A 21714-nucleotide genomic window follows, 5' to 3' on the forward strand; every position below is an offset into this window, starting at 1 on the left:
CGCGTACAGTGCAAGCAAAGAAGGGCCGTGTGCGCGTACAGTACAGTGGCTCCGGCTAAAGCCGGGCAATTCCACGCAAGTGCGACACGAGGGTCAAAATTTCAAAATGCTTTTTTCTCGAACATCTTTTGCAAAATTGATAGGGTATATTTTGAAGTTTCTAGAAATGAACAAAAAAAGATCCAGACCAAATATTTTGAAAGTTACAGCACTCTGAAGTTGACGCTACGTAAAAAGGCACCAATCATAGGTAAGAACACAAAATTTATTTCTTTTGGTATTTTTCATTAATCTAATGGCACTCATTTTATTTTGTTTGGTAAAAATAACAACTCTCAGTGTCTATATTTAGGAAAATAACTTGAATTAATATGAAACTAATGTTAGATACCTAGTATGTGCCGTCAAATGAACGCTTTTGTTATAGTAGACCAGCCAAACTTTAAAACGTGCTCTAGAAAAAAAAACCCACGGCATAGTTTGTTAATGGCTGGCATCCATGCTGGATCATGTACTCGGGAAGACGATTAGGGTGGATGCCCAGCTTGATTTTGAATTTTAAGGTCATATTGGGGTAAAATAGATCTATTCATAAAATGTATTTTTAACTTTATGTTGATGCTATAAACCTATGTAATTAACGTATAAACTTTGACCTTGTGCACAAATGTATAGCAAAACGAAGTGCAAAAGTGTGATTATCTTGAAAAGGGCACATTTTGAGTACACCAATTGTTTTTGCACTCCCCATCCTCATTGGTGCATATATTGGTTTCAAACAACTTTTTTTGAAAGGTAAATATACCCAGGCAGTTTTTGAGAAAAAAAAATAATTCAAATACCACCTTCATGTGGGGTCTTAACGACTCATTTTAAGGTCAAAATTTCAAATTAGGCACAAAATTAGCATTTTTGAAATTTTCACAAAATTTGACCCCAAGTGATAGATCTATCCATAAAATGTATTTTTAAGTTAATGTTGATATGCCAAACGTATGTAATTAACGAATAAACTTTGACCTTGTACACAAACGTATAGCAAAGCAAAACGTAAAAGTGTGATTATCTTGAAAAGTGTACATTTTTAGTATACCAGCAGTTTTTGCACTCCCAAGCTCATTGGTGCATTTTAATGTTTCAAACAACTTTTTTTTTGAAAGGTGATTGTACCCAGGCAGTTTTTGAAGAGAAAAACAAATCAAATACCACCTACATGTACGTGTAAGGTCATATTGAGGTCAAAAAGTGCCAAAAATGTCAAAAAAAAAAAATTTAGAAATAGTTTCATCATCAAAATGACATACCAAGTCTGTGAAATCATGAGTTAATCCTTTGTCTTGTACACAAACTCATAGAAAAATTAAATCTTAAATTGCAATTTTCTCAAAAAGTGTGTATCTTGAGCATATTACAGTGTTTTTGCACTTTCTATCCCAGCAATGCATATAAATGTTTGAAAACAACTTTTTTGTTAAAGGTCAATATACCAAGACAGTTTTTAGTTTAAACTAAATTCATATAACACCTTCCTCATTGGTAAATTGAAACAAGAAACGCGTATGCTGATTGATGCAATTAGTTTGATATATAGTAGTTGTACAGTTTGACGTGCTCAAAAAATGCGTGTTTGTATCAAAGTTATTTTAACACTCCCAATCTTTCCAAGTACATGTATGCAGTTAAATACTCAACTTTTATTAGTGAATTAACAAAGTTGAACATTCTTTTTGCAGTTAAATGTTGTTTTTTCCCTAGGTAAGCCTATACTTTGTATATACGATGGGGGTATGGGGTATCGTGCAGTGATACATTGTATACTTCCTTATATGGAGTGTCATTATTCAAAGCTAACTCCAGAGCTACATGTAACCAGGCACACCGAAACCACTACAGCTTGACATACTTTTATGCCAAGTTTCTTTGATGAAAGAATTCTCACTACTCTTCAGGCACTAGCAGACAGCAATGACAATCTCATCACTTTGATCAATCAGTTTGTGGACATAACACAGGTCAGAAACATTCCATCATCATTGCCCGGCCACTATACACCTCAGGAAGAAATGATTTTAAACGGGCAAGTCCAAAGTTTGAGATTTAAATCTTTTTCAAGGGAGGACTACGTCTGCTTTTAAACAAATTCAACAAGCACTCCATAAATCCAAACTCCCAACTGTGGTCTCATTACATTGTGATGGTGGAGATTGAGATCCAGGACTCAGAAAGACAGATACTTGATCACCAATCTGGGAGCTTTTTCCGCAATGCTGCCGTCTCCATCATCTATGACCACAGTAACTTTGATGGATAGGGACGTGTTGATCTGGCAGATATGAAACTCATCAAGAAGACAGAGATGTTGATGATATTTAGAAGCTTTTATAACAAGCAGTAAGATTTGATGTGTTCCGACTAAACCAAACCTTTTCGAAGACGATGACACAAACTCTGATATTGTGAGAGAGATACCGCTGGTATCTTTGACAACAAAAGACATTGCACCAGTTGATGTGGTAAAGTGATCTTTAGGAGAGATGGTCCTTTAGGAGAGATAAGGTTTTGAGGACACCTTAGCAGGCTGACACCAGGTTGATGCTCCATATACATGTAGCGGCAGTCAATGAAGGATAAGAGTGATTTGCAGGTGGAAAAATGTCACTTTTGTGTGTTCAAAAGCGTCAGAAACTTGGAAAGAAATGCACATTAATTACCCGATACATGCAGTAACTGAGAGACTTGCCAACCTGTAAGGCAGCTTACATGCTCTTACATGATGCGACACAGCCTGTCCTACATGACAATTGGGAAAAGAAAGTCTCCGAAAAGCAAAGTTAATATGTATCAAGGGAATCGGCCGTAATGGAGAACTTATTCTCATTGAGCAGTTTGGTAACACTTGTGCACCTTGGTATAAAATTATCAACCTTGTCAGGCTCCAAATCTTTAGTAAATAAGGTAAAGAAGTGTCTGGAGATGTTACCGCCAACAAGAGATGCACTGAAACTTCACACAGCATAAACAAGGAAAACATGGACGACTCATCTCTCACACTGACACAGACACACATGAGCTTAAAAGAAAGAGCTAGTTTTATTGGGGTGCAAATCTTGGAAAGATTGGGAGTGTTAAAATAACTTCGATACAAACATGCATTTTTTGAGCATGTCAAACTATACAACTACTATATCAAACTAATTGCATGAATCAGCATACGCATTTCTTGTTTCAATTTACCAATGAGGAAGGTGTAATATGAATTTAGTTTAAACTAAAAAGTGCCTTCACAAAAAAAGTTGTTTACAAAGATTTATATGCATTGCTGGGATAGAAAGTGCAAAAACACTGTATTATGCTCAAGATATGCACTTTTTAAGATTTAATTTTCCTATGGGTTTGTGTACAAGACAAAGGATTAGCTCATAATTTCACAGACTTGGCATGTCATTTTGATAATGAAACTATTTTTTATGGATAGATCTGCCGCCTGGGGTAAAATTTGGCGAAAAATAAAAATAGATTAAATTTTGACATTTTTGGCACTTGTTGACCTCAATATGCCCTTACCCGGGTGGTATTTGATTTTTTTTTCTCTTCAAAAACTGCCTGGGTACATTAACCTTTAAAAAAAAAGTTGTTTGAAACATAAATATGCACCAATGAGCTTGGGAGTGCAAAAAATGCTGGTATACTAAAAACTTTACACTTTTCAAGATAATCACACTTTTACGTTTTGCTTTGCTATACGTTTGTGTACAAGGTCAAAGTTTATTTGTTAATTACATACGTTTGACATATCAACATTAACTTAAAAATACATTTTATGGATAGATCTATCACTTAGGGTCAAATTTTGTGAAAATTTCAAAAATGCTATTTTTTTGCCTAATTTGAAATTTTGACCTTAAAATGAGTCGTTAAGACCCCACATGAAGGTGGTATTTGAATTATTTTTTTTTCTCAAAAACTGCCTGGGTATATTTACCTTTCAAAAAAAGTTGTTTGAAACCAATATATGCACCAATGAGGATGGGGAGTGCAAAAACAATTGGTGTACTCAAAATGTGCCCTTTTCAAGATAATCACACTTTTACACTTCGTTTTGCTATACATTTGTGCGCAAGGTCAAAGTTTATACGTTAATTACATAGGTTTGTAGTATCAACATAAAGTTAAAAATACATTTTATGGATAGATCTATCAAATGTGAACAAATTTGACACAAATTTTGAAAGTATTGATTTTTGCCTTTTTTTTACCTTTTTGCCCCAAAAATGACCTTAAAATTCAAAATCAAGCTGGGCATCCACCCTAATCGTCTTCCCGAGCCCATGAGCCATACATCTAGCATGGATGCCAGCCATTAACAAACTATGCCGTCCAAAGTGTAATTTCACACTTTGGCTGGCCTACTATTAGGCTAAAGTGTAATGTCAGTCACAAAAAATGAAGATTTTTCTCATATACATGGTAGCAATTAAAATCTGCCCTTCATTATTTTCTTAGTAGGGGGTCAGGGTAGAGCTACAATGTTATCAAACTGGTAAATAATTGTTGTTTAATTGTTTTAATTAATTAAACAAAAGTGTAATGTCAGTCACGTTTAATGAACATTGGATGGACTAATAACTTGTCTTTTACTCACAATGCAACTAAAATGAAGCTACATGTATATAATCCTGAAACAATGCTCTTGGATCTGTTTATTTGTATTTTTAGTCCAATTCATCCATATTTTACAGGTAAGTGAATAACGGATTTGTAAGGTGTTTTCCAATCCATGTAAATGCATTATGCGAATTATTCATTGTGAATATTTGTCATTGATTGAAGTAAAAGTAATACAATTGTTTTCTTTTTAAATAGGGTCAAAACTATTGCAAGGGTCTCACACTAAACAAGTTTTACAAGAGAGTAAGGAGGATACTACAAGACAGCAGCAGAGATGGGCTGCCGAGTGCAGGAAAACAAAGGGAGCGTAGGGTCAACAAAAAGACAAAAAGAGGAGTTCAAGCTATATACATGTAAGACTGATTAGAAGAAATTCTGAACAGAGAGATGTAATCAAAATAGAGAGAGGGTATCCAGATGTCATAATCTTAATAAGCAGAGAGCAGCTCAATCAGCTGATCTATCTCCTTCAAAGTTGATGGTACTGTAACAGCTCCCACATACACTAGATCGACTTGATGGATACAGAGTGCTGTTTCGATGGGAAGGACAAGACTGTTTTGTGGAATATTGAATGTGTGCAAAGTAACTACAAACTGATCTGCTACCCCAGCAGGGTGGAGATTATACAGTGGTGTTGGTTGGTTTAACCTTTATTTCAAAATTTTACAACACAGGTCTCAAAATACCCACTCCACCCACAGCAATTGTCGCAGTGCCCTGTGCTTTTGCATTGGTGCCTTTCTCCAAAGTTTCAGTACACATTTACATTTTCGGAAAATAGAATTAGCTGTTGCAAACAACTTACCAACCAAATGGACCGAGAGTATAAATGCAAAAAATAGTTAATGGCCTGATGTTTGACCCTAGCAGAGTCTTTCTCGAAGGCTTTTCCTTGCAGAGTGCCCCTTACCGGAGGAAAATTGCAGTGCTATGCCCCTTCAAGAGCAATGTTCAAGGCCTGGTAACAATGTACATGTAGCCAATACCTTGGAACCTGACCACCATCAGACAATGTTAGTGTTCAATTTTTTTGTATTTGCAGAAAGTGAATGGAGTCAAGCTATCAAAGGAACCAAAAGCAGCGACAGAGTGAACAAATTTGTTCATATAATAGCTGATGTCATCCGGTCCTAGTTAACATTGATACTATGTGCAGCTCCTGCATTTTCTGTGCTGAGCGACGGATCCCAGACCAGAAAAACTGGGAAAGAGAAAGAGCTGGTGATGGTTCGAGTCGTCAAGAGTGGGCATCCCAAATTCTTTGTAGCTGCTCTGGAGAATGTGGACAGTTATGGAGATGCAACTGCAGAAAATCTCCACAAATCCATAAGGTGAAGCTCCCTGATGAAAAGTTCTCAAAAGCTATGGTATCAGCGACTGCAGATGGAGCGTCTGTAAACACTGGAGTTTACAACGGTCTTTTGGTTAGGCTGCAGAAAGATGACCGCCCCTGGCTTGTGATGATTCACTGCATCTCACACTGAGTGGAACTGGCAGTGAAAGACACCCTGATGAATGAGGCTACTCTCATTGAGGTAACAGAGCTGATGGTCACCCTCGTACCTGATGAAAAGATCGGGAAAATTCAAAAGGCATTTTGAGTGTACAGCAAAAGCTCTGGATTGTCAAATCTACAAGTTCCCAAAGGTTCACGGAACACGTTTTGTGGGACACCAGAGAAATGGTCTGCGCATCCTTCACAACAACTGAATCCCTTTTGCTCAGGCCATTGAGAACCCCATCATGCACAGTACTCACAGTAACCTGAACGCCAAACTTCGAAGTATTCTGAAAAAGCTGAGACGACCTGATTTTCTTGCCAACAGCTGTCTCTTCGTCGAGTTTCTCGATATCATCTCATCTCTGTCCCTGAGGTTTGAGAGAGGGGATATCCACGCTTTTGAAGTTCTCCCTGCAATTGAGATTACAAAGATCAGCTTGCAGACCCTTGCAAAGTTGTGTGCTTTCAGATGCTTGATTTTGAGACCTCAAATTCTAAAAATTACTTCTTTCTCAAAAACTATTTCACTTCAGAGGGAGCTGTTTCTTACAATGTTTTTGTACTATTAACCTCTCCCCATTACTAGTAATCAAGAAAGGTTTTATGTTTATCATTATTTTTAGTAATTACCAATAGTGTCCACTGCCTTTAAACAATTTGTTTTTTTCACAATCAGTTCCCCTTTTTAACAGGGTAATTTTTGCTTGATAATTTTCAGTCTGTTTTTGCTGTTTTTTCCACGTTTTTGTGGTCATGATTTTCAGTACCTTAGTCACCCAAGGTTCTTTCTGTGTGCTGGGTGTGAATACATCTGACAGCGCCCAGCACATAAGGCTGATGAGAAGGAGTCTCGGTTTTTGTCAAACAGTGTGAGCAGGCGGCATACAACGCAAACATTTTTAAAGTATTGTTATACTTAAAGTATCAATTTACAACACAGTGTAACTATTTTGTACATTTTGTGATTGCGCACATCTAATGGAATTTTGTCCCTGGCTGTGAGGCCTAGAGTGGCTGGCTTTGGGGCATTCTGGCTTTTCTTTTGGTAGATTGTCTCGTCTATTTCTACCTCCATGGTTGGAGCAAGGTTTTGTTGGCCTTGCTTTTAAATATGTAAATTTAACATACAAGTCACAAAAACATGGCAAATTTTCCCGTTATGAATGTCGGCAACAGTCCCCAAATAGCATAATATGGGTAGATTATTTCATATTTTTCCAGGAAATGTTAAAAGCGAGACCGGATCTAAGCTAATCCAGTCAGGATACAGCGATTTCCACCGGTAGTCCAAAACTCACGTTACGAAAAAAATAAACCATTAAACAGCATGGTTTTCCTGCACGGTGATTGGCTGACGATGACATCATCCACTGATGGCAGCTTGCTGTTTTTTGTGGGTATGGTGCCCCGACTGCCAAGCCAGCGTTAGTCAATAACAAAAGACCCTGTCTAGCATGAGCTAAACCCCCCAGATTCAGATTATTCAGCTCATTGTCACCGGTGGAAATTGCTGTATCCTGACTGGAGTAGCCACGATCTGGTCTCGCTTTTAACAATTCCGGGAAGAATATGAAATAATCTATCCAGTGGGGACTCAGTTGCTGACATTCATAACAGGAAAATGCGAAGGACGCGGCTACAACGTGTTCGAGAAGCAGGCATACAAGGGCGCCTTTGGCTGCCAGCCACATCAACCCATTTTGACCACGTAGCACAGCCAAAATCGGAAGTGTTTGATTTTTCCAGAGGGAGAGAAAACCGGATGGTCTGGAAAACCCTCATGGCTCAGCAGAGAACAACTCAACTCACAGCAGAGCACCACTCAATCGGGTCACCTTGGTGAGAGGCGAGCGCTTTAACGCATACCACCAGCAACGACAAAATTATTGTCCCACAACGGCAAAAATATAACAGCGAGGGAAGGTCGGATTCTAAATTTGTAAAAAATGTTCCCTAATACCCGAATGCCGTCAATATAAAAAGTCAGAATACAGACATTCTACCATTTAAAGGAATTTTTTTTAAATGCATTTTCCCGCAATGGCAAAAATATAACGAGGGGAGGTCCGACATTCTTAACTTGTAAAAAATGTTCCCCAATACTCGGATGCATGCGAGCAATATTAAAAAACGGAGTACGGACATTCTTACTATTTTTGTTTTCTTTTTAACATACAAATGTGAAAAAATATTATTTTAAAGACGGAATACAGACGTTCTATTATATAATCTTTTTTTAATTTATGCATTTGTCCCGCAACAGCAAAAATATAACAATGAGGGGAGGTCGGATATTCTTTTGAAAATAACAATGTTCCCCAACTTGTATGCCAGCAATATTAAATATCAATATTAAATATTTGTGGCCCACAGCGGCAAAAATATCACAAAGAGGGGAGGTCTGACATTCTTAACTTGTAATAAAATTGTTTCCCAGTACTCGAATGCCGGCAATATTTAAAGCCAAAGTATGGACATTCTTACAATTTTTGTTCCATTTTTAACACACAAATACAAAAAAAACTAGACATTAAGTGTTTGTGAACAAACACGAAGCTGTTCCGTGTTGTTTTGCTTGGATTATGTGCTTCATTGCCCAAGGAATCTATAACTGAAAAAGGTTTCAAAAAAGTTGTGTAGCTCTTGATTATAAGGTCACACTTCCCGGTTGACCCGTAAGTAAAGGTCAACATGGGCCCACAGCTACCAAAGACTAATCTGCAATGCCAATGAGTCTATAACTGAAAAAGTTTTTTTTTTAAATCGGTTGAAAGAATTTTAATATTTTTTTATGATAGGAATTAAGCTAAACATCCTAAAGCTTCCATTTGATAGTATTATACGTGTTTAAAAACACATTTTTGTGGGGGCGCTCTTATGAGCAATTCAATTACACGATTTCTGCACCGTAATGTCTGTATCTCTGACTCTGTATTTGTATGTGTATGTCGCAGAGACCAAAACTGATATAAAATGTCAAGCTATAACTTCCCCTATAGAACACGGCCCAGTTTTATGGCTCTGTCTGCTTCAACCAAACTCTGCCCATTTATTGTACAACCATTCTCTGCTTACTGTGCAAGTGCTGAAATGGCTGTGCAAGTTCAAAGCAAAGATTACATATGATAAGTTTCCCTGCGCACAAGCAAAAATATCCCTGCTATGCTGTGAAATATGCTTTATGTAAGCGATAATCTCCGCGCTTCTGAAGTGTCAACTCTTTGCTTACGCAGTGAAGCAGAATCAAATTGGACCAGTCTCACAAGATTTCCCCTCATGTACTAACAATTTTTTTGAAGTGTAGGCCTTACCAAACCTACTTATAGGGCAAAATTTCATGGTTCTCATAACCACCAAAGTCTGCGCTTACGATCACCATTTTCCGCTATTAATTATGTTGCGTATGGGTGACTAGTGAAATTTACTACTTGACTAGTCGCACCTCAAATCTAACTACGACACTTGTCGAGATAAAATACGGATTCTCAAGATTTGTGCCGCCGTGCCGCAAGGGCAATATTAATTATGTTGCGAATGGGTGTGACGAGTGAAATTTACTACTCGACTAGTCGCACCTCAAACCTAACTACGACACTTGTCGAGATAAAATACGGATTCTCAAGATTTGTGCCGCTATGCTGCAAGGCAGTGTTAATTATGTTGCGAATAGTAGTAAGCAACACAACTGGTTCACCAAACAGGTAGTCTGGACAATTTTTGTAGTCAATGTGTGGACACGATTATAATGGAGTAGAGAAAAACAGTAGTCGCGACTCAAATAATGATTTGTAGTTGCGAATTTAACACTAAAGCACACTAGTCGCCCCGGTCTACTTTTGTCACAAGTAAAGCACGGTTCCTGCGAATGCAAATCAAATTTTTAAGTCACTGTTTTCGCAGTGAAAGTTTCGCAGGAGTTGAGAACAATTAGTCAACTGTAGCAAATTTTTTGATGCGAATTGTGACGCTCAAGAACACATTCCTTGCTAAGCTGTTAAATACGCTTAGCGTAAGCACAATTCCCTGATTACGTAAGCGCTGCGATTATTTCCTTTAAAAGCCATTGGCCCAGGACCAAACTACATAATAGCTTTTTTAACACAAAAAGCTGCTTAACCATGCCTCATGTTCAAGTTGTGAATCCAGGTATTCTGCTCAACAGCGCCCCATGCAGTTGCAACCGGCTGGGCCACGCTACCCGACTCAAAACGAATAAGCTAATCATCATGCATTAATGAGTTAAGAATTAGAAATAGCCGCTTCTTTTTCTATTCTCTACAAGAAGGGAACTTAATATCAACAGAGGGCGATGTAACCAACCAAGAGTGCTAACCAGCAACAGAATAGTGTTAACTTACACACATTCCGCTCGTAAATTACGTAAACCAAGGATGAGTCCCAAAAGCTTAGATATCTCAGTGGCGTCCAAACTGGCAATAATGCTCCATTTGTCACAATTTTTCAAAGCAAGTCTCATAACAAAATGGTACTGTAAGCGCTTACGTTGTTTTTTTCCCAGTTCTTTAGGTTTTTTTTCACATGAAAATTGGAGTTGTAGAAGGTGAGTTCTGATTGACTTCTGCACTTACCGTTTGTGGTGTTTTTATGGAAATATCATAGCATATTTTTACATTTTTTGCAACTTTCCGGTCACTAGCAGCGGTTCAAAATTAGGGTAATAGCACGCGAGGTGTTTTGTATTAAATTGTGTTTATCGTTTAGGTGTCCGAGAGCGTACAAAAATTTAATCAGTTCTCAAAAAGTAGTTTTTTCTTAAATATATCCATACGACATACGACGCCATAGTTGCATGAAGAACCAAGTGCGGACGCACAAACACACAGACGCCAGGTATATACATGTAAGGTATGTTCGGCTTTTGAAGTCTCTTTGTTTCATGGTATGTTGCAACCTCATTCGATAAAAAATTGTTAAACTCAGCAGTTTGGGCTGCAAAGGATCGTGCAAACACATATTCAAATAATTGAGAGCTGTAAGTGTAACTCTTGACATACAATTTCAAGAAAAACGATTGTTTATTGGCCTTTTCAATGACTTGTGTAAAACTAGTCTCAAAATGTTGAGAGGACAGGTTTATTTTGCCATTATTATCTTTTAGTTTCACTTCAGTTTTTCACGTAAAATTACTTTTAACATTATGGTGATAACATGACCATGACGACATGATAAAAACATGCAAGATACAGTGAAAATCCATTTAATTTGGCCCTGTTTACATGACTAAAAAAAAGAGCAAAGGAGAATTCTAAAGAACTCCAAAGGAGAATCTTGTTAATGTTAACAAAATTGCACAAGCTTATGAAACCAACATACTGAAAAACCTTACTGTTTTGAGGCCGACAAAAGTCACAAATTCATGAACCTGTCGGGTACTGTTTTTTTGCATTGTCAAGCCGATGCACTTGCCGCCGATAATGGAACCACTCGATTTTGCATTCCCAGCTGCGCACCTAATCATAATTGGGCCCAATTTCATGGCTTTGCTCACCGCAATTCTGCGCTTAGGATCACGATTCCCCGCAATTCTGCGCTTACGATCACGATTCCCCGCTTACGTGAAAGTGCAGAATTTCTGCGCTAGCCTTGTAAGCGTAGAATGTCTAGTAACATGGAGTGCGCACGTGCAAAAGTCAAAATTCGCCCCATACCTGTAAAATACGCTTGTCATAAGCACAAAATTCCCTGCTTCCTTAAGTGCCGATTCTGAGTGCATGTATAGTAAGCAGAGCCATGAAATTGGGCCCTGTTGTTGCCGGTAAACTACATACACATGAACACAATGTCATCTTCATTGTCTGAAAAATTATTGAAATCTGAACCCCTCTACGCCGCCATTTTAGCAAGGATGTATGCTATGCCACCATTTCAGCAAGGAGGTAACTAAGCTGCCATTTTAGCAAGGATTCAATCGTTTTGCGCTTGCACATCAGTTCCCACAGTGCAACGCGTTCTGAGTCTGGGACAGACCAGGCGGGAATTGACTTAATGGGATAAGTAATTGACTTAATGGGATAAGTGATTGGTATTTACATGTACTCCTGCTATTTTTATGATCGTGGCACTGGACATTAAATGTTTGATCACTGCTTCGTTCCAACTCCGTTTATTTCTATCCATGGTTAAACTTTGTTGAGCTCATGAACAAGCTTAGAGGGCAACAGCTTGGCAGGCATGTTACAGGGCATTGTGTGTATAGGACAGCAAAAAGCCCTATTTCTGGTAATTCTTTTAGCAAATTGCCTGCCGGCATACAAATGTAAGCAAATTTACAATAGGTTTCACTTGACATGTTAGTAGTCATTCGTAGAACCCTGCCCATACTACTCCAATTTAATTCAGTTGACATGAATACATGTAATAGCAATCAAATAAAATTTTTATTATAATTTCTTTTTAAACGCCATCACAAAGCGCTGTACAATTAAAGCCATTACAAATACAGACAATTTTATCAAAACAGAAGATTGTTAGGCCTACTACAGAAAAAACAGCATTATAAAACACTACAAATCAACAAATATGTTATGAAAAGTAATTCTTTAACAGGTTAGTTTTCAGATAATGTTGTAAAATTTCAAATGTATTGGCAGATTGGATTGCAGATTGCTGGCAGCCTGTTCCACAAACGAGGGGCATGTATTGAGAATGACAATCTGCATATTGTTTAGTTTTGGCTTCTGGCTGGTGTAAAGTCCAATGAAGTGGTGTTTTTTCAAATAAAGCCTTTGTCACTTAGATATGTGTTTGTAATAAACAGTTAACTATAGGTTCTAAAAAATTAGTTCTTATTTTATTATACAAATTTAAGAGTAGGCCCCGACTTGAGAGGGCACTGTTCGTGACGTTAATCGAGGCACGATATTGCAAGAGAAAGTGTGTAGTGTGGTCTTGGTACCTGATCAGTATGATGCCTACGTACAGAACTACGGTCATGGAGCAGACTGCACGCACTAAGGCTGAGTAACGTGACGCTTGGCGCAAGTTAAAAACATGCCCTCAAAGTTAAAACTTAGCCAAATGCGTTTGGCATATGCTTCTCTAGGTTTGTAACGTCTTTAAGGTACCTTCATCGACTTCCAACTTGCTGGAAAAAATTGTTCGGATGGCGTCATGTTTTAGAATAACTTTTCTCTTCATCAGTCTACCCTTAGGTCACCAAATTTCCTTTCATTTTATCTGCAAATTATGCATCGTTTTTCGTGTGTGACCTCTGTGTGAATATATAATTAGTCAAAAGGGCTTCTGGAATTTGGCCATTTTGGGCCTTTTCTGAAAAGTCTCAACCAAAATAATGTACCAGTAAATTGAAACGAAGACCATCTGTCGTTATGTATGTCGTTATTTTTGAAGCAATTTTTTATGTACAAATTTCTCCTTTTAAAATTCGAGTTGCACCGATTTGTTTTATACAAAACGACAGATATGCTCTTTAATTCAATGTACGGCTACATTATTTCTGTCAATACTTTTCAGATAAGGCCGAAAAAGACTGAATTTTAAAAGCCCTTTGGACTAATTATATATTCAAACCGAGGTCACGCATGAAAAACCACACCAAACACTGCAGATTAAATCAAGCAAAAGCTCATTAAAACGCATGGGTTGCGGGTAGACTGTCATCTCATGTGTGTAGTGTTTTCCGGATTTGAAGCACGATGGCTCAAATTGTTGGCTGCACAGCGCAGAAAAAGAAGTCGGACCGGACTACTATTGCTCAATTGTGAGTCTGACTTTCGTGGCCCAAAGCCACCTTTACTTGGGATCTGCAAACTGACCCAATCTTTAGTTGTTTTGCTGCATCCAGCAGTGACACACCTGGTCGGCATTGCCGGAAAAATGCAAGAAAAAAGAACATTTTCGAAACGTACAAACTCATGACTTGGACTTACACGTACTTTGCACGTGTGTTTAATCTACACATTGCAGGCAAAATTCACAGGGGGTCGATGTTCCTTCGAGGCAAAGTCTGCCTCGATTGACGTCACAAAAGGGGTAGGCGGACTTGCCCCCAAACAACTTTATCTATTTTTTAAACATATTATACATTGTGACAAACAATTACCATAAAAATTGTTTTATTGTTCATAAATATACTCTTATGTTACAAAAAAATTCTATTTCCAGGTGACTTTCAGATTAAGTATACAACACCATATTTAGATGTGGTTCTTTTGTAATAAATGGTTGCCTGAAGATGTGTCCAGTGTCAATATATATTTTTTCAAGATACCAGTGTGGTTTGTAAAAAAATAAAAAAGGCCGCCAATACTTTTCACTTTGGAGTAGTGAATTGTATTATGACATCACACTTAACTTCATGTGTAAGCAACTCTGATTGATTTGCACTAACAATCAATCTCAACTCTTTGTGAAATCGGCCCCAGGTCTTTTGTCCACATACATTGTACACTGTATTGCAATATTGCATCAAGAGCCTTCCACCAGTTGTACATATGTACATCGCATTTCAGTGTAGAGGTACAATCAAGCCTTGGTTCCAGTTGAGAGCCCAGTGCGCCGTTTTTGTCAAAGCGTGAGGGCGCTCCTAAAAATTTTGTTATGAGTCACTTCCGGGGGTATTATTCATTTATACCAAAAACAGTAATAAAGACTGGAACACATTACTACCACAGACATCATATCCATCACTGACAATAAGACTTTTAAAGGAGCCGTTGTTCTTTGTCCTCTTAGCTTTGTTAAGTCATTATTTTTTTTTGCCCGCAGTAATCTCACTGAAAAATAAGTCCGGCAATGCTGCTAAAATAATCCCATCAAAATCCATGTTAACTGGTTATTGATGACAATCGATCGACTTTTGGCCATGTTGGCCTTTACTCTAAACTTAAAATAATGACATCATTTTTGACAACATCCTCATGTGACAAGTATTACAATGAAATGTGTTGTACATGTACAATGCAATGTACACCCTAACTGTAGGCATTCTTGGCAATGGACCCTTCCCATGAAATATGCTTATTACATTCACACATGCGTATAGACCCTATTGGTTGGCAAACGCCATAGAGTTGTGCACTAAGCTGATGCGCAATCACGCCTGCGTTACGCATCCATTAGCTGTGTACATAACAGCGCGATGTTCTCTCATTTTGCCAAGCAAAATGTTAGTGTGCATGCGCTATGTGCAATTTACATACTTCATGGGAAGGGTCTATGATTCATGGTAATTTTCTCTATCAAAATGTGATGAAAATATGGATATACATCTCTGCCATGTTTCAGCTAACCTTTGTTTTTCCCCCATTATTTCAGTCAATCTGTAGGTCAGATATTCCTTCATTTTCTAGAAAGAACAAAGAAAACATCCAGCTTATCAAAGCCATATTTGATGTCCTTCAGCCACCTCAGTCCAATGTGAATGTAAGTAAACTTGTGTGTGATATTTTAAAGAAAATACATTTATATGCTATTTTCTGTAGAAGGGGTAAAAATGCTCCATGAAGGTTGAATTATTTTCCCTCTTGCAATGTTTGACTAATTCTTGAATAACTGGGGCAATCCACTTTGATTGGACCATTCATAGGAGATCACCTGTGTGGTCAATATGGAGTCCAACTTCTTTTTTGTACATGTATCTCACATGTCTTGGTGGAGAGATGGATTTCAGAAGCACTTCCCAGTCAATGCTGATACTGCTTGTTTTTAAATACTGCACTGGTCTTGCTTATTCAGGCATTTACCTCATCATTATGTGAAGGCATTATGGGCTTGTGTGAACCCTTTCAATACCACATTGTTTTTTGCAAGCACCCAGCCAGATACCGCAATGTTGACAAAGGTCACACTGCTGTGCACCACATTTTTTCACACAAGAAGCAACTAGCAGTGTACATTATACAATTGTTGCACACTGTGACAGGGTCCATGGCGTTCTGTACACCCGAGGGGAATGCCATTTTCACTTAAGGGTGTACAAAACCTGTGGACCCCAAATCACAGCGTGCAACAATTGTTTTTTTTATACAGTCAGTGCGCACCGTGCGGAAAAGTCCTTTATTTCATTTGCAGCATATGCAAGACAGTCGCAGTTTTGCATATATAATGAGCTTGGAGGGCACATTTTCAAAAAATCATATCGTGAAAACAACGTGACAGTATGAACGAGGAATGCTTAATTGTAATGACAAAAACCATAGGAGAATTTTTAATTGTTCAGAAATAAGGAATTTCGGACTATAAAAATGATCATCGTTGTACAAAAATAGCGGTCTCCGAAAAAGTCCCTTTTGTAGCATTTAACGAAATCGTGCAGACAAACCTTAATCATGTGTGTTCAGGTACATTATTCATCTACTCGACCGCTACTGTCGTTGTTTCTGAATCCACTCGAAACAGTCGGGGGCACCCTAAGTATCCGTCGCCGTCAGAGCGAACTTTCTCGGTAAAAAAATCCGCCATTACTCAATGGTATAATGTGAGCCCGAACGTGATTGGTCAGAATGTGCATCAAGCGTGCCAACTGACTAATCAGCTTCTACGTAACAAAACGCAAGGCACCTTTGGTTTGGCATGATTCCTTGCTCATGTCATGCAATCACGGGGGCTTGTTTTGACAACAAAGGGGTGCCCGACTATTATTCGTTAGTATGGTGTTTGGCCGGGTTTAGCTTCAGTTATTATCTGATCTGCATCTTTACGTCTACGAAACCAAAACTGGCATAAACGCAACGGATAATTGCTATTCTGTGCCAAAATATGATGGCCTTCCAACCCAATGCTATAAATCCAAGTATATTTGAGTTTTAAAAAGAAATCCTTCTTTGTATTATATTGATTAAAATAAAATTAAAAAGGGTTCAAAACTCATTTGTTTTCTTTTAACCAATGAAATGTTCAATTCCTGACCCTGGCCTTCTCCCTATTTATTAACTGTGAAATCTCAACTAAAAGCTGGAAAGTTTGGTCAGCTTCAAATTAAATATATTCAATATACAACACACAATAATAAACCAGATGACAAATCTTTTAACTTTTTTAATTTTACAAAACATTTATTTTAAAGTCCCTTTCAGCTGCTTACATAAAATAACAACGACATTATGATGCGTTTCTGCACACACGACAAGTTGAAAAAACTTGAGTGACCACTGCAAAATACAAATTAAAAATTACTTGGGAAAGTAACTTGGTATATTAATATAAATTAAACAGAAATATCAGTTTTGTTCAGTTTACAAAAATATCTTGTGAGGGAGTCTCCTAGTGAAATTTATTACTCGACTAGTCGGGCCTCGGAGTCGCAACTTTTACACTAGTTTTCGATGCCCAAGATGCCTTACGGCATATTGTTTGGCACAGGCGCAATGTATTAAAGTTAACGCTGAATGGATTGAAAGATTATGTAACTGGTGAAAAACAATCAGATTGTGTTCCGTAAAGTAAATTAAGACCCTTTTCAAAACCACGGCTGCGGCATTGGATTCGGCTTCAGGCTCTGTCATGTCTGACACCCCACGGGGCATAAGCAAAGCATGCGCAATTGTTAAAACAACCACGGGGCCAAGCTAGCCTGAGCCGAATCCAAAGTCAAAGCCGTGGTCTCGCAAAGGGCCTTTCGCTGTTGTGAATGGTCGCAAGCGATACAATAGCACTCTGCACTTATGACATCACTTTTGCTTGAAATACCCCGGTGTCAGACAAACATTCCACTAATTTAGCAATCACGCCAAACGCGCCATATGGCACTTGTATGTAGTAGTAAGTAGTTACGCAAGTAAACATATAGTGGACAAGTATGTGTGCATATGTTGTTAGTAAAATTTTGTACGCTTGTCTGAGATCCATGTACTAAACTTGATTTTTGCAGTGGCACGATAACCGAGTAGTTGAAAAATGTTTGCAACTCGACTAAGCAATCAACAGTCCCGACTTCAACAGTAGTCGCCCTATGTAGTCGTCCAGGCTCGGGTCTCCCCATCACTTAAAACCGTGAAAGATTTTCAGAGAGCTGGGACTGTAAAAGGAACACAAAGAAAGCAAATAGAGTTAAAAACATGCCCAAGAAGACCAAAATGTTTCAGAAACACTTTACACAGAGCAGAAAACTGACATGGACTACAGTTAGTACCAATAAATTGCAATCCCCCAGTGAAATATTTTTGCTGTGTGAAATTAAAGTTAGACATGTTTGACCGTCCGACCGTTCCCTTTTTGATTAAGAGTTAACCAAGACTTGAATCAATAGGATTTAACCCAGTATGAACTAGCAAAAAGTATTGACCACCTGATCAAATTGAAACTCAATCAATAATTATTGTATTATTTATTTTCTCAAGAACGTGTCCACAAATATTGAATATACTTTCAGGTAATTAAAAAAATATTCTTTTTTGAATAGTAATATACATGTAAAATAGAACTTAGATTCGAATCATAGAAATAGAAGACCTACTCTTAGTCTTACTCTACACATTTAAAACAGAGTCTCAACCACCACGAAGAAAACCCATAACAATTCCATATTTCAATCCTGCATCAAACTGCCATGTTTTGTTATTATTGATGGAAATAATTTTTGATATTATTCTTTTTTTTATTCATGAGAAATTTTATTTCTTCATGATTTTTTTTCACAACGATCGTCATCAAACAATCATGATAAAAAAAGAACGCTGTACGAACAGTACACAAACCAAAGCCTTTTCTTACATTATGACGTCACGTAAGCTAAAACGAAGCGGCACAAACAATGATTTTTGCACATTTTTGGCACTGAAAAAAAATATCAATGGCAAAACCTGCAGAAGTGTATGTGGTACCAAACGAGAGAACTATCCTTCGTCTATCAGAATATGGACTCCGTTTGTCTCAATCGTGCTCGAAACAGTCGGGGGCACCCTAAGTGTAAAGCCTATCAACAAAAGTGTAAAACTTCAACCACATTTCAGACGAAGATTCACATGTATTTGGTCTCGAAAATCCGGTAAAAATGGATTTGTTTTACGAGGAAAATGTTCAAGAAACTTACCACTCCATGCTTGACCCAACACTGCCCTCTTGCTGGGACCTGTAGCCAATTTTGCACATCGTCTCCGAGTTCTCGCGCTATCACGCGAAATCTCGAAGGGTCCGAGTGCGCCGCGCGACTGCAAATGAAACCTGGAAAATATGCTAATTATCTCGCACTCTGCGCACGGACTGTATACCTTGGTAACATGATTATTCCTCTTCGCAAAGTTCATAGTTTAAATAAGGCATCTTCTTTGAAATATGGACCTTGTCCTTTTTACAACCTCAAATGTCATTTTTCAAAAAATTATTTTTGACCTTTTCAGATATTTCAAATAGTTTTATACATATTAAGGTTTACTAAAATGGTCATATAAGGATAGTTCAGTTAACTTTAATTGTGTGGTGATCATTTTAAAAATGTAAAGTCTGCAGCAGTGAATACTGTGGTGATATATATTTAATTAAAAACTAGCTCAAGTAAATCACAAGGAACATTCATAATTGTTTACTACATGTATAATGAGGCCCAACAGGTGTACTTTCAAATAAAATCAGTAAAAAAATCAACAAAACACCAAACACAAGAAATATTTAAGCCTGACGGAGGAGGGCACAAGGTTGACAGAAAACAAAGCAAATATTATTGTCTGTAATTATTTTTTTTCTGGCACAAGACTACTGTAATTTGTCTGATTATTGCAGCCACTCATACCTGATATCTATCAAAAATAAAAACTTTGTCAAGCGTCCATATATATCTTTTTTTAGGTCATTAACGTCAGTTTCGAACGTAATTTTTGACGGATTTTAAGTGACGATCTCAAAAAAATGACAGATTTGCATGACGTTTCAGAAAATAGACAGACTTTATTGCAACATGACATTCCAGACTTTATACCTTCGCGCAATCCACATCAAACGTACCTGAACAGAAGTTGATTTAGTTTCCAAAAACTAGCGTTCGGAATAAAGTATTTCCATTGTAAATCATCTGGAAGACGTTATAGTTTTTTGTCTGGTCCTGTCCGATGGATTGTCGAACAAAAGTAAATGCCAACGTTATTTTCGTGACAGATTTATTTTGCCCGAGTATAAGATCGCGCAGAAAAACATGTGCTTATCGCACGTTCCGTAAAAACACTGAGGGTGCCTAACTACAAGTGGACGTTTGAGGGGGTACGTCTCGTGTCAAAGGTTAACTTACAGGCCGATCGGAAAATTCATGAACGTCGCGCGGGTGTCAATGACAGCCAAGGAAAAATTATGTCGCTGGAGATTTGAAACCATCACTTTGCCAGAACTCATTGCCTGAAGAATTCTCTAATTCATTCTTTCCCTCATATCTGGAGTAGCTTGCCAACCGCCGTTAAGAACTCGGTCATTCTTGATTCTTGAAGGGGTTTTAACAACCAACTGTCTAGTTAATTCAATAATGATGTTTAAATGCTAATCCTTTTTATTGTATTGGATTGTATTTGATTTGATATGTTTTGGCTTGATTTGATCTGTATTGGTTTTTTTCCCCCACTTAATGGTTATTTATTTATCTATTTTTGGATTTATCTTTTGTTTGTTTGATTTATTTATTTATTATTTATTATTTTTATTTATTTATCTGTTTGTACATTAAGCTACTGTTTAATTAATTTATTTATTCATTCGTTTGTCTTTTGTTTATTATTCATCATTTATTTATTTATTTATTAAATTATTTCTTTATTTATTTATTGATTTACTCAATTACTTATTCATTTATTTATTTACTTCTTCCTTCCTTTATTTCTTTCTTTATCTACCTATCTATCTATCTATCTATCTATTCATTCATTCATGTATTAATGTAAGTATTTATTATTTAATATCTATTATGTTTTTCTTTTTAAATAACTTGTTTATTTGTAAATAGCATCAATTGTTGGCGAGTTTGTTAGCAGCTCCTAAACTATCAAATATCTATCTAGTGCTTCAAATTTTCTATTAGTTTTACTCAAAGTATATATTTATATTTGTTTTATTTTATTTTATAGTATCTAAGTGTTTATCATAGTGATTTTTATACTCTATTCGAGGATTGGATAAGCAGGCTTTTGAGTCGTAGTGTAGTAGTACGCTGTTGTTTATCCTGGCCGTCTTAGAATGGATTGTTGTCCCTTCCTCTTCCTTCCTCCACATCCCGTACCTGTCCTGTACCCTTTTGTCTAATCCAGCTCCTCTAGTTACCCTGTATATAAGTTACCTTTTTGGCGAGCTGCTTTAGCAGTATGCGAGCCTATGTAATACCGATTTTGTCCGTCCGTCTGTCCGTCCGTCCGTCCGTCTGTCCGTCCGTCCGGCCGTCCGCACTCAGTGGAAATGTTAAAGTTTTTGGTTTGAGTTTCAGTCTTTGAGTTGAGTTGTTTTTGGTATGTACAAGCCCAAGTGAGATTGTTACATATACTTGTCAGTCTATTTTTGTAGTTTTTAGCTATGTTTTCCAATAATGTTGAAGTTTTTGGAATAAGAAAATGTTAAAGTTTTTGGAATAAAAAAAATGTTAAAGTTTTTGG

The 21714-nt window shown here is 37.4% G+C and overlaps 1 protein-coding gene and 1 long non-coding RNA gene across 3 annotated transcripts in view; one reads left to right on the forward strand and one right to left on the reverse strand.

Moving 5' to 3' along the window:
* Positions 1 to 21714, forward strand: part of LOC139939773 (hyccin-like) — a 157741-nt gene that overhangs the window by 36696 nt on the left and 99331 nt on the right. For both annotated transcript variants that reach the window (XM_071935886.1, XM_071935887.1), the window contains exon 3: positions 15470 to 15577. In XM_071935886.1, the coding sequence (XP_071791987.1) occupies positions 15470 to 15577 (108 nt within the window). The remainder of the gene's footprint in view (positions 1 to 15469; positions 15578 to 21714) is intronic.
* LOC139939778 (uncharacterized) lies at positions 5289 to 20556 on the reverse strand. The gene is made up of 3 exons (XR_011786351.1): positions 20093 to 20556; positions 6430 to 6583; positions 5289 to 6234 (listed from the first exon to the last, which is right to left on the reverse strand). It is a non-coding gene; the product is annotated as an uncharacterized lncRNA (long non-coding RNA).

The sequence above is a fragment of the Asterias amurensis genome, chromosome 7, assembly GCF_032118995.1.
Source record: "Asterias amurensis chromosome 7, ASM3211899v1".
NCBI classification, from domain to species: Eukaryota; Metazoa; Echinodermata; class Asteroidea; order Forcipulatida; family Asteriidae; genus Asterias; species Asterias amurensis.